This window comes from Sander lucioperca, chromosome 10, assembly GCF_008315115.2.
Source record: "Sander lucioperca isolate FBNREF2018 chromosome 10, SLUC_FBN_1.2, whole genome shotgun sequence".
Classification (NCBI taxonomy): Eukaryota; Metazoa; Chordata; class Actinopteri; order Perciformes; family Percidae; genus Sander; species Sander lucioperca.
The window spans coordinates 23,697,518-23,713,781 of NC_050182.1; the positions used below are offsets into that span (position 1 = coordinate 23,697,518).

At 40.7% G+C, this 16,264-nt stretch overlaps 1 protein-coding gene across 1 annotated transcript; it reads right to left on the bottom strand.

Moving 5' to 3' along the window:
* Positions 1-409: 409 nt before the first annotated feature.
* si:dkeyp-77h1.4 lies at positions 410-15,959 on the bottom strand. Its single transcript, XM_031299704.2, has 11 exons — positions 15,696-15,959; positions 9,670-9,735; positions 9,266-9,286; positions 8,861-9,136; positions 7,162-7,282; positions 6,834-7,009; positions 6,424-6,566; positions 5,911-6,058; positions 5,478-5,653; positions 5,293-5,385; positions 410-4,543 (listed from the first exon to the last, which is right to left on the bottom strand). The coding sequence occupies exons 2-11, from the start codon at positions 9,713-9,715 to the stop codon at positions 3,848-3,850; spliced, it is 1,896 nt and encodes a 631-aa protein (XP_031155564.1). The 5' UTR covers positions 9,716-9,735; positions 15,696-15,959; the 3' UTR covers positions 410-3,847.
* Between the last annotated feature and the right edge of the window lie 305 nt (positions 15,960-16,264).

Sequence of the window (16,264 nt, forward strand, 5' to 3'; positions counted from 1 at the left end):
AATGCACATCTTTTTTCACTGTGAAATTAATAAATGTGGTGAAATATGATGCTTCACATGATTCTTGAACCTGATGTATTTGTAAAAGAGTTTAGGAAAACAAAGGTTGTAATCTACTGCTGGCCTGAAGTTTCAGGTTCCATAGCAGGTGTTGACAGCATTATGATGTTACCTTTGGCCTGTTTATAAATATCTCTGTGCCTGCTTAGCTATGATGTGTCCTGGCGAGGGTATGGAAACTGGGATTAGTGGCACATCAGGCCTGAGGGGTGAGAAAGTGGCGCGTGACACTTGGCTGACATTGAGTGAGACGACTCACTGAGATGAAAGAGACAGCTCTGAGACAGAACTGTCCTTCTGCAAGATTGCTGCTCAAAGAAAAGGAAAACAAAGACAACAGGACCGCAAATGTCATAATCACTTGTTTATTCTTAGTATTCCTTTAGACATGAAATAAAGAAAAAAATATTTTCTATACAAAACATCTGTGTGAAGTGTTGTGCAAAAAGGGAGAACATCACACCAGAACAGCAGAAGTAAACAGAGAAGATCAGGGCAGAGACAACTCACATAGTGCAAGTAGTGCCAGTGGTATTAAAAGTAGTGGTTTCTATTAGTGGGTTATCAGCGGTGGGTATGATACCAGAGTCCCTCTGGCACCAGTTTGATGTAATAACGCCAATCCCACTCGACTGAGCCTTCTCTGAGATGCTGGTAACGTGTAAACCACAGGCTTGTCCTGCCCACTACACATGTCTGCCTCTCTCACATCCCTACTCACTCTGGCTGGAGTGGCTTGGCATTACAATCACTGACAATATTCAGTTGGGGCTCAGCACTTATTATGCTACTCAGAATCAAGTGGAAAACCTGAAGGTCAGACTTTCATCATCACTTTCATAATTCATTCATCATTTTGATACAATATGTCACAGATCTCCTACACATTAGCATTATGATAGGCCAGTCAGTGGCACCACGTTGTTCAGTCAGGTGAGCAAACAGCTGTCGTGAATACCCTACCTATTAAGAAAAAGGTGCCATTAGGGAGTGTCGGCAAATGACAGAATACAAGCCAGCTATCCATTATACGTTTTAGGCACTAAAGAAAGACAAGAGTCACTCAAATATCTTAAAGTTACAATATCTTTTACAATATGTTGTGGCTTTAAACACTTTCACACTCATGAATTAAACACAGCACTTGTTTTCTTCACGTTGCAAGACGATTTAAGCAGGCACATGAATACCTTACTCACAACAGACGGAGAAGCACACATAAAGTACAGTTGTGTCATCCTGAACAAACTGCCTATGCATTCAGCACGCACAAATACTCGGTCATAAATCATTCACACTCGCACATATGTGCGTCACAGGTGTATACACTTAAACCCCAAACACACAATGATGGCAACATCACTCCTTTAGGACAATAAAAGCCTGTTTTTCATGTTGTGGGCATGCTGCAGTTAATGTTTTAAGTGATGTGGGTTAAACATTTTAATACAACATGTAAATACTGTGAGAGATGCTGTGAGTATTGTCAGGTTGGAATGGCAATAACAGCAGTTAATTGATCTAAAAAGATCTAATATAGTCTTGATGGATTTGTACAATATTTGGTTCTTAAATTACTTCAAGACTTTAGTGAATATTAGTATATATAGTATATAGTACTGTATGTGTATATATTTTATATTCTGGATTTAAGGTCTGTGATAAATTTAAATTAGTTTTCTTCTTTATTATTAAGTATAATACAACAACCATTCTATACACTAGAAACATTCAGCCTTAAGAGGGTTAAACTGGTGTACACATGCAATATTTACAAGGCTGGAATATTTGTCTGGTTTGTGTGTCTGTGTGTGTATGTGTGTGTATGAAAACAATTGTTAACATTGCCAAAATGGGTTTGTGGTTCCTTCACAGATCCAGGCTAGAAATGGGCATATCCAGTGTTTTACATTAGAATGTCTTTGGCCACGTGTAATACATCTGACCATCTGACACTGTCTGTCCATTCAACATCGAGGCCCCTAATTTTGTTTTGTTTTATATTATATTTATTGATCTTAGTATCAAATCTGACATCTAAACCTATCTTCATATCATATGGCTTTTTAAAATGCTGATGTTTCGCCTGATATCAATTTACTTGTAAGAAAATCTATTAGTCAGGAAAGCTACCAAGAAAGGCCAGTTGGTCGTAGATGGATCAACCTCTTACAATGTTCCTACCATTCACTGATCATTTGATTGCATTTTCATGGCTGTCATTTTGTGCTTCTCTCAAAACTGCTTTTTGTAAATTTCAATGCACCGAAACTGGACTGTCATTGGTTTCCCAGTGGTCAGTTAAAACATGAGGTAGGGACATGCATTTTGTAACACTAAAATGTATCTGCACACCTCCTTTGTACTATACAAGAGTTTCTAACTAACATTCATTTGTGTTGTCTGAACAATTGATAAAGGCCTAATTGGAGTGTTTTGGAGCCATTAAAGATGCTAGGCATTAATGTTTAAGCTTTTGCCAAATTTCGGAGGGCCGAAGACACAGGAACTACTCTGTCACTATCAATAACAACAAAATACTTTAGAGGAAATATCAAGTTTGAATAAAAAATAAATAACTGAGTCATTAATTCTAATCTCTGCCAAAGGTTGTGTACTGTAGTAAAATGCAGCCCAGCAAAGGAAAGGAGAGAAAGATTGAAAGAAAGAAGGGGGAGACAAAGGAAAAGCCTGAAAGTAGACAAGGAAGGACGGAAGGATAATGAAAGAAACTATTTGAACCTACCAGACACTTTCATTCAGTATTTCACCTCTGGAAAGCCCAATGTACAGCGGGGACATGGTGGTCCCATTAAGGGCCTAGAGTTGCTACTATTAAACTATGAATAATGGGATTTTTATAGAGCCACAGGGAAATTCAGATCAAAAGCAGTAAAGTGGTTGATCCGGACTTAAGGGATCAGTCTGCAAAACGCATTTTAATCATCTGAGATATCCACTGGGAGTCTGAATCTCAATTTTAGAGACTATAAATAGTAGGGTAAGTATTATTAGTATGTTCTTGTGGTTGAAGTTAGGCAAAACTAATCTTTTATATATATGTGATCATGTATTGCAGATGTTTCTGAAGCCAGAGGACAAGCGTATAACATCCATATTTCAGCTACAGTATGTACAGTGTGTGATCAAAAGGGCTTTCATTTCTGTCTTGAGGATGTCCAATCAAAAGAATGTCATCACACATTTTTGTAGGTTTGAGATGACGTTGGCTGTATATTGCATGCATTTTGTCTGTTTTATCCACATGCTGATAGAGGAACAAGCATTTTAAAAGGGAGACGATGGCTAGTTGAGGCCAAATAAGGAATTCTAGAATATTCTTGTTTTATTGAAATGTTGTAAACCTTTTTGCCTACCTCAGTAAAATGTTGTAAACCTTTCTGGCTACCTCATTATGTTAGAAAAGACCTTATGTGGAGTTGCGTAAACTCTGCAAAGGAATTAATTTGCAGTCTGACAGTTTTACTGAGAAGTTACCAAAAAAACTGCAGTGTGTATACAACTAAAATGCTTAATTAATCAACAAGCCAACTTGTTATATGAAGATTATCTTAATCAGAAAGTCTCAAAGGTTATGCGTTAGTGTGTGAGTGAGATACCGTTATCAAAGTAATACTATGTTCAGGCATTAGACATGTTAAATTGAAAGTCCTCGCCCCTGTTTGAGTGGTTCTTCATTATTTGTTAAGGGGTAATCGATTGTCTACAGTGGTGGTAGATGCAGAAAATCTGTGGAGCTTCCCTTGGATTTTTGCAGGGGCAGTTCTCAGGTGGTGGTGGTTGAATCCTCAGCCACGGTCCCGTCTTTGCTGGCCTCCATTGCGGCACCACTTGATTTCAGCTCCACTTCAGGGGTTTTCGGGGGAGCTGCTTTTGGAGCTTCCATAATATCAGGGTGATCTGGGCTTGGTTTGGAATCCAGGCCTTGCTCAGGTGTACCGTTAGTAATAGGTTCTGGTGTGGTTGGTTTCGGGGGGTCAGGTGTGGGAGTCAGGGCACTTTTACTTTCGGGTGTTGGAGTGGTGGCTTTAGAAGTAGGTGATTTAGGATCTGGGCTTGGGCTTGGTGCAGGCTTTGGATCTGGACTCAGACCAGCCTTGGGCTCAGGGCTCAAGGCTGGGCTGAGTTTAACATCTGCTGGTTCGGGCACGTCCAACTTTGCTTCCACTGGCTGATCAGGGGTTTTCTTGGTCTCCGGTGCTGGGGAGGCTTTAGTTTCAACTACTGGAATGGAATTTATTTCCATAGCTGGTGGAGCGCTTGGCTTGGACTCAGCAGCAGCAGTAGATGGTGGACTTGGTTTGGTTTCAGAGGCAACAGAGATGCTTACAGCCACAGAGTCGAGGTTTTGATCAGGGGCATCAGTGTCAGTGTCAAGTGGGAGGGCGGTGTTAAAGCCAACGCCAGAGTCACTGGTGTCCAGGTTACCAACCCCAACCTCTTTAGAGGAAACCTCCAGACCCTGAGTTAAAACAGACAACAAGGTAAGGCAAGTTTATTTGTATAGCGCCTTTCAACAAAAGAGCAATTCAAAGTGCTTTACAGAAGACACAAAAAGATGTTAAGACAAGATAAATCAGACACACAAGGCAATATAAAGGGAAGATATAAATAGGATTTCAGTAAAATTATTTGGAAGGTAAGCTAAAATTGAATAAAACAAGAGAATAAACATCACAGCTCAGCTATAGTGCAGTGCAGTGCAAGATACGAATGAATAGTCCCAAATTAAAATTTAATAAGAGGGAGTGGCAAACAGAAAGCTCTGATTTAAAAGAACTGAGATTTGGAGCACCTCTCAGGTCTTCTGGTTGTTTGTTCCAGATATATGGTGCATAAAACTGAATGCTGCTTCTTCATTGTAGTTTTGACTCTGGGTACAGGAAGCAGACCAGTCCCAGGAGACCTGAGAGGTCGGGTCGGTTCATAACATAGCAGCAGATCAAAAATGTATTTTGGCACCTAAACCATTCAGTGCTTTATAAACCAACAGTACTATTATCACATCAACTCTTTGTCATACAGGAAGCCACTGCAAAGATCTGAGACCTGGACTGATGCGATCCACTTTGTTGATCTTAGTGAGGACTCTAGCAGCAGCGTTCTGAATAAGCTGCAGCTGTCTGAACGCAGAAAACAGTATAACAATGGAGACATTATTAAAACTTCTTAAAGACTCAGTTTTAAGACATAAATATGATGTATCCTTACTTTAATGTCCACTTCAGTGCTCTGAGATTTCTCTGTATTGTCAGCCTGGGAATGCTTGGATTCCTCACTGAGTTTGGTGATGTTCTTGACCACCTGTGAAGATGCACACAGACAAACAATAGTCATTCACTATATCAGGATACACATCATCATCACATTGCGAGTTGTATATTTGTCCTTCTAACCTGTCTGAAGGCCTCTCCCTCATCGTCAGATTTCTGGCCAATCTTCTCCAGGGCAGCAGCCCTCTTGGCTCTCTTCTTCACTTTGAACAGGCAGGACAGCAGACAAACCAGCAGAAGGAAAACCAGCAGGCCCAACAGGGCAATGATGGCCACATACAGTGACTCCAGCTTATAGGCTTCATGGAGACATTGTGGGAAAGAGGAGAGAGTAAATAATTGAACTGACCATTCATTGACATGTCAAAATTCCAGTGCATGAATACAGTAGACAAAAGAAAATGAATTATTCTTTCTTTTTTTTAGCCACAATCAAATTATTTTGGTTTTGATACTGTACCATCCTTTAACAGCTACAACAACACTATTAACATCATCTAACAGCATTTAAGACCGTTTTTCAACCATTCCTTTTCAGCCCCATCCCCATTCTTACGTTGTATTCCCAGATGGATGCTGGAAACAGTGAACCCCAGGATGTCAGTAATTTTGAACTCGCCTACATCTGAAGGCTTGACCTGATCCAGAAAAACCCATGAACCCTCCATAGAGAGACGGTCCTCAAGACCAAGCTCCGTTCGGGCCTAGAAAAGACAGACATTCATACACTTAACTTAAAAAAGACAGAACAGCAAGGATACATTACATATAACAGAGATATTATAGAGGAAATAACATAACACCAACTATAGCCGTTAACAAAAGACTTACACTGAAAAAAGGGTGGGCCATTGTGGATTATATGTCTATTAGCAGCATTTGTTTAAGATTGAACAGGCCTGGCCTTCAGCAGTAGCACTTAAGAAAGCTGCAAAATTATTTCACGATTTCTGTCTTGGTGGTCGGTGTTACATACGAGGTGGCTTTTTTTCTATCTCTGGGGCAAAATACAGAAAACAAATAATCACAACAGCGGTGGGACTAAAAAGAAATAAGAGACTTCAGTTACACTCGTAAATTCTCCCTTGTCCAGCAGCAGATGGGGTGTGGGGTCTCTGTCCGGGCTGTAGTAGAGGTGGACCAAGGAGCTGTTGAGTATCAGGTTGATCTTCAGTCTCTTACCGTACGGCAAGGTCACAAAGTTTTGGTGCTCTGCGCCACAGAGAGACAGAGGAGAGAAAGGAGGAGTTGCAATAAGTACATCACAGCTCTGTTTACAGGCCCATTGATCACCTAAAATGCATTAGCCTGCTAGAGCCCATTAACGTTTGGGTCTTTAAAAAGCCATTATTGCAGATGAGAACAGCGTAATAACTAGAAAGGAAACAACAACATCCTGATGGAAGGTGCCAGCCTCTTAAAACAGGTCAAGCATGGGAGAAGAAAATATATAAGATCTGTCTACATTTGTGCTCTTACCTTTGACGTTGAGACACACTTTCCTTTGGATATCACCTTCGGCATTCCTGACAGTATAGCTACCTTCATCTGCACCCGTGACAGCACTGAGGGTGACTTGGCGCTCGTTGGCGCTGATTCGACCCTGGTAGCCATCCCTGGACATCCCTGTACTGGTCAGCAGCACCAGAGCAGGTCTGCAGAAGGAGAAAGTCACAGAGAACAGACTTACCTTAACCTTTTTCGGAAAGTCTGAGACACCTTGTCGCAGTGCATGCACATTGTGGTAGGAAAAAGTAATTACAGATTTTGTTGGGTTAAAATATCAGTGTCATTTTGCTGACTTTACCTAGATGTCTGGTTGGCCTCCACAGCGCTGGGCCTGTACTCCAGGGTGATGGGAGGAGTCACCCCTAACAGCGGAATATGGTAGTTGTCTCCATATTTAATGATCTGCTCGTTGGAGCAATCTAGAAGGTAAAAGAAGGGTGGTAAACAGTTTGTTCTTGAGTAAAAGCACGCAACAAGGTTATTTACAAAGGACAAGAAACTGCCTGACTTTTATTAGAAAGGAGTGAAAGGAGAGAGAAAGTGTATTTGCTTCAAGTGAAGGAAAGAAATGATAGAAATAGAGCTGAAGTGAGAGAAAGGACAGATAGGGGTAAAGGAGCAAGGAAGAGGACGATGACGAGGGAATGGCTTGACAGATGTGGCAAAAAAGGTGGACAGATTGCAGAGAAAACAGCACTGATCCAAAAATATCAGGGCAGCTGAAATGAAAGGGTAGGGATACAAACCAAATAGAGGCAAAGGCAGCAAAGACAAGATAAAGACAGGAAACCAGCAGGGAGGGAAGGAGAGAGGAGTGGGTTGGTGGTTAAAGAGCTGCATAATTACTGCCTGGCAGCTCTGGCATGCTCTCACACTCTGAGAACACACACACCTCTTCATCAACTCATAACACAGTCCCTTCATATGGCATATCTTCCACATATTGCTACACTACAGTCGCCTTTATCCACGCTGGGTTTGAGCCCACTCCCTCTTCTCAAGTGTGTGTGTGTGTGTGTGTGTGTGCGTGCGTGTGTGTAATCTCATCATAAGCAGAGTCCAGAGTCAACACTGCTGCAACTTGTAACTCTCTGATGACAAAAAGGAGAATTGACCAATCTGAGTGTTCAGAGTATCATATAATTGGATTCATAAATGTATGCATTAATGTTTAAGTAGCATCTTAACAATTTGATATACTGTTGGGTAGTTTAATCCATAACAATGTATCATATTTTTAGAAAGATATAGGATCGTCATATGTTTTGTAAGTAAAACTTACAAATTAACAATTAACTTTAGCTGTCAAATGTAGTGATGTCAACAGTGCAATATTTTGCTCTAAGAATGTAGTGGAGTGGAAGTATAAAGTGGCATAAAATAATCAAGGAAATTACGAGTATCTTAAATTTGAGTACTTGAGTAAATGTACTTAGTTACATTCCACCACTGATGCCAAGTCAATTATTCAAGGGTTAGGGTTTTTTAGAGAGTCTCTGCAAAATTAGAGATCAATAGAGATTTTTCATTATTTTCTGACATTTTATAGACTCAACACTTAAAATAATGAAAATAATCATTAGTTGCAGACCTAAGTCATCATTGACTGTCATGGTTAAAGAAGTTTTAGATTGTACTTTATAAAGTTTTTTTTAAGTTATTTATAAAGTGACCCACTCCCCTCCTCTTCAATTAGAAAAATGCTTGGACAAAGAGTTATTTTGCTGGTCTGTATTGTATTGAAAGTGCAATTTCTAGTTGTATTAATCGTATAAAAACCCTATCTTATTATGACCTCATCTATTTAGTATCACAGATATGGTATTCCAAAAAGGAACTTGTACTAATATGATTTACAAATTTATAAATTTGAGTCTTCAATCTGATTTTAAATTAAGAGTTGAAATTCCAGTTCTGCCTGTGAGAGTGTAACATGTCAGTTGAGGCTATTCTTCATTACCATTTCTAATGTATCATACACTAATGTCACCCAGTACCTCGGACTATAAGCATAATGCGTCTGATGTCCTCTGGCTTCTCTGGATTCTTCATAGTGTACACGCCCTCGTCTCCCTCACCCACAGAGTCTATAATAAGGTGGCTGAGGTGGCGGTTGAGTTTGGCCCGACTGTTGACCACGTTACCGCCCCGCATCAGGAACATGTCACCCAACCGCGGAGAAGACCTGTTCCGAAACGTGACCTCAGACGCGAGTGAGGGCAGCATGATGTGGAAATCCTCCCCGTGGAACAAGGTCATGGAGTCCTCCTCGACTGGATCATATGATGGACAAAGGACAGAGGAAGTGTTTACAGACACACAAGAGAGGGCAAGAAAGTTCATAATGTATAATTGAAGAGTGATACACTCAGAATTATACGCAAAGGTACACTAACTCTTACCTTTCACAGGGGCAGAAAGAGCTGTAAGCAAAGATGGAAGAAAATATAAATCAGAAGTGATAACAGTAATATTATGACTCATCTATGACTTCATCATCAGTTAAACTGAAATACCATGTCCGAGTTCTTTTCTTCTCTGTTCCAATAAATTGGTGTTTATTGTTTCTTTCACATATTCTTCAGGATAACTTCACATATTGTCTATTAGACAAACTGAGGGTTTCAAGCACCATCAAACTGACTAACTATAAAATTAAACAGTGTTTCCTGAGCAAATACCACAGTGTAGCACAATCAGCTGATTGCCAAAACATTGGCCACTGACATTGGTGGAAAAAGGCACAATTTCCATATTTCCAGACCTCTACTGGAGGAAACAGCATCACACATTTTTCTAAACATACCTGTGGTGAGCAGAAAGCTGAATGTGATCACACTGACTGTCGCCATCCTGACTGATTCTTTTGTGTCTAGAAGGAAAGTACAAAGATGTATGTGTTAACAGAAAGTCAACAAAATAGGCAACATTATTGTATTGCCATCATATTTGTACATTTATATGACTCCTTTGCTGTCCTCTCTTTCATATGTTTATATGTTTTGAATCAATAGGGGGTGTGATCAGAGGACAGGCAGATCTTGCTCATCCCTGTTGCTTATTCACAGTGAAACTAGTGTTCATATGACTTCATAGCTGGATAATAGCATGACTAAAAGCATCAACTGAGGCACATACAGTGAACTTCACACTCATGTAGACATTGAAAATGTGGTTCTTAGTTTGATTTCGTTGCTTTGCATTGTTCAGAAGTAGGCAGCCGCTTTTAATTTGAAGCGGGTTTGTCTTTATACTAGAAATGACAAGATTTGGAACACTGTGACTATTACTGTTAGTTTCAATATTGGCTGAAAATACAATACCAACCTTCTAGGGCTGAACGATTAATTGCATTTGCAATAATATCGCGATATGTTAAATCACGATGCAAAGGCTGCGATTTGGTCACGTGAGTCGCGAGAGCAGAGCAAATTAGTCTGCACTCCGCAGAGAAAGCATCAACGCAAATTTCTGTCATTCAAACAACTCTGAGTTGTAGTAGCAAACTTTTACAGCCATTTTAATACAGTGAAGGGTTTTATTCGGGCTCGAGTCCATACATGCAGTTAATGGATACAGGCACGCAGAACTGAAGGCTCGGTTAGCAACGATTAGCTCTGATTAGCGGTTAGCTCCAATTAGCTAACTCCGTTATAAAGATATGGAGTGGAGGAGACGCGGAGAGGGGTAACTACCAGACTCTGATAAATGACGTTCGGGGAGCTTTCACAGCAGCGTGACCGCGTTGTTTCAACGGTTTTATTAGTACAGTTAATCCCACGAGAAGATCACCAGCAGCATGCTACTACTAACGTAACGATAGCCTCTCGATAGGCACGCAACTTCATGAGGGGCTGGAGGCAGCTCCTCTGTGTGCGCTGTAAAAAAAAATACACCATTGTATATACTATATTTTTACTTATTTAACTGTCTAGTAAAGTTCAAAGACAGTGTTTAAAAAGTGCAATCCACATGTTTACATATGTGTATTACAGTAAATGATAATTAAATGTGAATACTACTAAGTGTGGTAAACCCACATATTTGTTTTTATATTTCTGCAATCTGCACTTTAGTTTGTGTGATTTGTTTCTGACTTTCATATGAATGTTTACACCAGGCTTGGTCAGTGCTCAATATACTACTGTGACTGAAGTAGTTAAATAAAAGATGTCATTCATATAAATTCATGCATCACCTAATTTCATCATCACATACAGGCCTGGCCTCCAGGAAAGAACAGTTTGTTTAATCTATCTAATATTGTGCTGTTCATACTATACAATGATTTATTGCTTGTCTTTGTTGAATAACACAGAAGACAAAGAGCTTACAAAATAATCGCATATTAAATCGCAATCGCAATATTTTTGAAAAAAATCGCAATTAGATTATTTTCAAAAATCGTTCAGCCAAACCTTCTGGCTCAAATTCTACATTCAGATCACCCTCAAAATTTAATCAATTGTTCCTTGGATCAAGGTTTATCTGTGCACCAAAAACAATGGCAATCTGTTCATCTGTTATGCAGATTTCCTGCTGACATTAAGCACAAACACACACACACACACACACACACACACACACACACACACACACACACACACACACACACACTTTCCTCTGTCTATAACTGCAAAGACAGGTTTCTTGTAGGCCCCCTTCCCTCCTTTTTGTCCTCATATTGTATTCCTCCTTTGTGTCCCCTGTTTCTCCAAGTGACTTCCTTACAGTATAAACCTCTTGCTACAAAGATTCTAGAATCTCTTTCGCAGCAGAACTATATTGCAGCTTTAAAAAGTCTTCAAACAAAACAGCACGGAAAAGGGGATCGGGCCAAAACATAATTTCTACAAGGTGGTTTCTGGGAAGAATCCGGATTAATTGCAGCACTGAGGGGGATATTGATGATGTGAACGGCTCTCTTCTGTGCTGAGACATCAGAGGCAACACATCAAGGGGTTGAAGCAATAGAAACTTTCCTGTGGTTTTCATTTTAAAATCCCAGGAGGAGAGCAGGAGGAAACACCTGCAGTGCTCACAGCTAGACAGTGTAGCAGCAAAGTAGCATGCAGTCAAAGTTATCTATATGCTGCAACAGTATCCTCCTTATTATGTAGAAGTATGTACAACCTGAAATAATTCAATTTAATAAACAATGAATACGCTCATTATTAATACAAAACAAAACTTGCATCCTTTGAGGTCTTTCTTTCTTTCTTTCTTTCTTTCTCTCTTCTTCTCTGGTATATGTTCTTTAAAGTGGAATAAGAAATCCATTAGGCTATTGAATCTCACAAAAAATCTAAAAAACCTCCCTGAAGACACTATCTGCAGAAATTCTTGCAGTCCCTGTAAATTCAATTTATCTGCCATTGCCTAGGGGTTATTATTGGACTTCAGACTTAAAAAACAGCCTGTGATGCAACTTAAGTTGAGAAAACCAATGACAGTGTCATTATAACCTAATAGCATACCTGAACTCAATTTAAAACCAGGGCCACGAGCAGATTTATGAGTCAAAGTTAATGTTGTTCAAAGGCCATAGCGACAGGCATTTATGTCTTAAAGAGTCCCTTCTCTTTTAAATGTATGTGGCCACCTGGCTTTGGATCACTGTCAAGGATTGTCTATTGATTATGTGCCTGATTTTAAACAGGGAATAATTAATGAATCTCTAGATTCTTCAAATCGTAGGGGTGAGTTTCCAACAGGAAATGTCCAGAACGAGAAGCGCTGACACATTTCCTACACAACGGTTTCAGAGAAAAATCGTGATTAATTGCAACACTGAGGGGCTTATGATGATGTGAAGTGCCTTCTGCTACACTGAGGCGTCTGAGGCAACACATTAAGAGATTTTGCTGCGGTTTTCGTTTCCAAAGCCTAGGAGGGGACTGGGAGGGAACACCTGCAGTGCTCACAGTCACACTTTGCAGCAGCTAATAAACATGCAGTAAAGATTAAAGTGTCTCAGTTTGTAACACAGGAGCCATCATAAGACATCCAATCCCTGCCATCTTCACACTGTGTATAAGCCTACGCGTGCCTGTCTTTGTATACGGGCAATCTGAACATATTTTTAAAGAGCAACAGCAGAGAGGCCATTTTCTCTCATTGTTTTAATGGAAATAATTAGCATTTCACAGTGTCCAAATCTGACATTCAAAGTTTCTGTTTCACAAAAGGCCTCAAACAGCCCTCTGCACTGTGTCTGCCACATCCGCACACCACACTCTGGGCACAAAGCCCAAAAGCCCACTCATTTTATCGTATCTGAAATAAAATATGGGACAAAGCTGCATCACTCAGAACAGTGTCTCGGGGAAACAAGCCTTCAGTGTCCTTTGCGACAGTTTTCTGTATGACTCAAATTACACTGTAACTTTAATACTGCAGTCCCCAACCTTGATTTCGGGAATTTTTGGCCTTCTTCTCTGTTGTTCTCTGGGAATTATGATCAGTGCATGATGTGAGGCAACTGCATCATGCACTGATCATAATTTCCAACTAAAAAACTGACTGTTGATCCCTATAGCCATCAGCCTTTAACTAATACAGCAATCTGAGATGTGGGTTGGTGCTGGAGAAAGAGAAAAGTGAACCGTGTCCATCTGACTGTCACAGCAGTAGGCCTCGTGGAGTCACCGCAGCCAATCTGGTGTTTCTACACAGGAATCTGTGAGGCAAAAATCTTCTCCTTCATTTCTCTGTGATTTTGAGCATTTGAGGCCAAAGCTAACACTCACTAAGCACAAACATGAAAACACATGAAAACACATGCAATAAGCTATATTATAAGCATATTCAGACAATGCCCTCTGGGCTGTAAACCATGGACACAGACAAGTATGCCATCTGCTACCCTTTCCTGACTCTCCCTCCCTTTACTTAGCTTCACTCAGTCAGTTGGACTCTCCACTCTTTCTTCCCTCATCTTCCATTTTCTCACTTCTGTCACCATTCTCAAAGTGTATCACAGCCCTGTTTAAGCCTCATTGTCCTCTTCTGCTGCCTCCAATAACTTTCTGTGCCTCTGTTTGACAGCTCTGTATCATCTCAAACTTTCTTTCCACCACATTTTGTCTTCTCAGTGTGACTCCTCTCAACCCGAACCGTCCGCTGCCGATCTCGGGGCATCTCTCTCATTTTCCTTTGCTCTCTGGATCGGTCTCTCCTTTTTATCATGACTCTTTCATCCTCTCCTCCTCCTTATCTTATGTAATCCAAGCCAGTGCATCCCACTCTGAAATCAAAGCCTGCGCCTGTTTTCCTTCTAACGCCAAACTCCCTACTTACTGGAAGGACAGACAGGTCTTTATCCGCCGGGTTTAAAGAGGCGGAAATGCCTTCAATGACTGCAGATGTGGGGACCCTACAAAGCCACCTCTGTTTCTTTACCCTTCATCATTTCTCTTTCATTTTCACTTTAACCTTTTCCTTTGCACAAGTGATAAAGATAAATGGTTCTATGTGAGGTCCCTCGGATGACGAGGAGGCTCGAAGTGAGCTCAAACACACATTTACAGGTACACAGATGCACATACTGTACCCTCCTCTCCCAGTGCTAGACATTTATAAATCATGAGGCATCAAAAAAAAAAAAGCATTGCTGCACCAAGAGACACACGTGAAAATGGCTGGATGTTTACTTCAGGTGCACCACTTTCAGACAAATATGGGGTCTTCCTTTGCTGAAATGGCTCTGATTATCCCAAATGTCCACAATGGTACCCTCTGCATCACTACAACCCATATCCCGTTTCAGAACAGCACAGCACAAAGCGATGATTCAGGGAAAAGAGGCTCAAACAGCCAGACAATCTTGTCTAGACAAAATCCAAACGTATAATTTCTAAAGTTTATCTTGGAGAGGAAGCCTCTAGCAGCTGACAACCTATTTTCCTCCAACGCTGGCTGCAGTGAACTAAAGGATAAGACAGGTTTCCACCATATTGCTTACACCTGTCAGATTCATTAAAATCACTGGACGAGGAGCGGGGGAGAGGAGTTGTGGAGCTGTGTGTATTGACAAATAAACAAGGACAAGAGCACAGAAGATGTGGAATTTGTTCATGGTAAAAATTAGCTTGTAATACAGCCATTGCTCTCATGTGCTTAGGCCTTCAAGGTGGTCACAGTCTATGAGCAGCACACTGCAGCCGGAGGTAACACAGCCAGAGAGCCTTTAGGCTGGACCATCCTCTGAGATAATGGATGTTATAAGCTTTTAAGTGTTAACAGTTCAGAACGTATTTCCCATTGGGCCATATACCTTCCTTATATAAAGAAAAGGCAGCCCTATATATAATTATATATATATAATTTTCCTATGATAATAATAATAATGGTATTAGTAATAATAATAGTTATATTTTTTCATACTTTAAATGAGGGTGGATTAATGACCGGCTTAGACGTAACCTGTTTTTATGTAATATGTTTACATAGGTATAAGGCAATAAGACACATTTGACATCATCTGACATCTTACAAAATAAAATCAGCATTATATTGAATCCCACCAGGAGGCTGAGAGTTAAATTAAATGAACCTAAAATATCCAAAGAAGGCAAAGCCGGCTCCATCCCGGGACCGTTTAGTCACGGCATGAACAGCATATATCCTCACCTTTCTTCACAGTATAATGTGAAGATGGTGATAAACCTCACAGCTTTAAGTCTAATCAGTCACGTCAGGGTCAGGATAGCCGATAAGCGCATCAACCAGAAAAACTGCAGAATTTAACCCGTCACACACCAGTCATATCTAAGACACACATCGGCACATGCATGTAAGGAGAAGAAAATCGGCGCTCAGCAGCTCACCTACCTTTACTAGGCTGGTCAGAGCTGCGGTGCAGTCAGCGGAGCTGTTGGGATGCTTTCAGAGGTGAAAATCTGTGTGGACGTTGCCTGTTTTCTCCCTCGTCGTCTCACTCTCTTTCAACCTCGCCCCCCTCAAGAGCAGCACTTCACGACTCGAGCTCAACATTTGGAAAGTGTTCAGAATATGTAGGGCTCTGCTCACTCTCGGAGCCACTCGACTCGTGTCGGGAATCACCGGCCACCCTTCGCCCCCTGAAAGACACCTATGGTCATCTGACAGTGAGGAGGGGGTTTATTTAATGAGATGTTCGACAGGTATGCCACAGAAGATGCTGATTCAGCAGAAAGCTATGCGCCCATAAACAAATTTAAGCCCAGACATTATGTCCAAAGCAGATCATAACGTGTTCAAAATAGACTTGTATTTGACCTACATGAAAGCCTTGATGTATTGCTTCCTGGTCAATCCCCACAGACCCCCATAATGCCCAAAATTCCAACTTCCCAGCAGAAATAAACATGTTTACAGCCTGGTACAAAAAACGGTTTTGGTCTCTAAAGCTAAATTCCCCC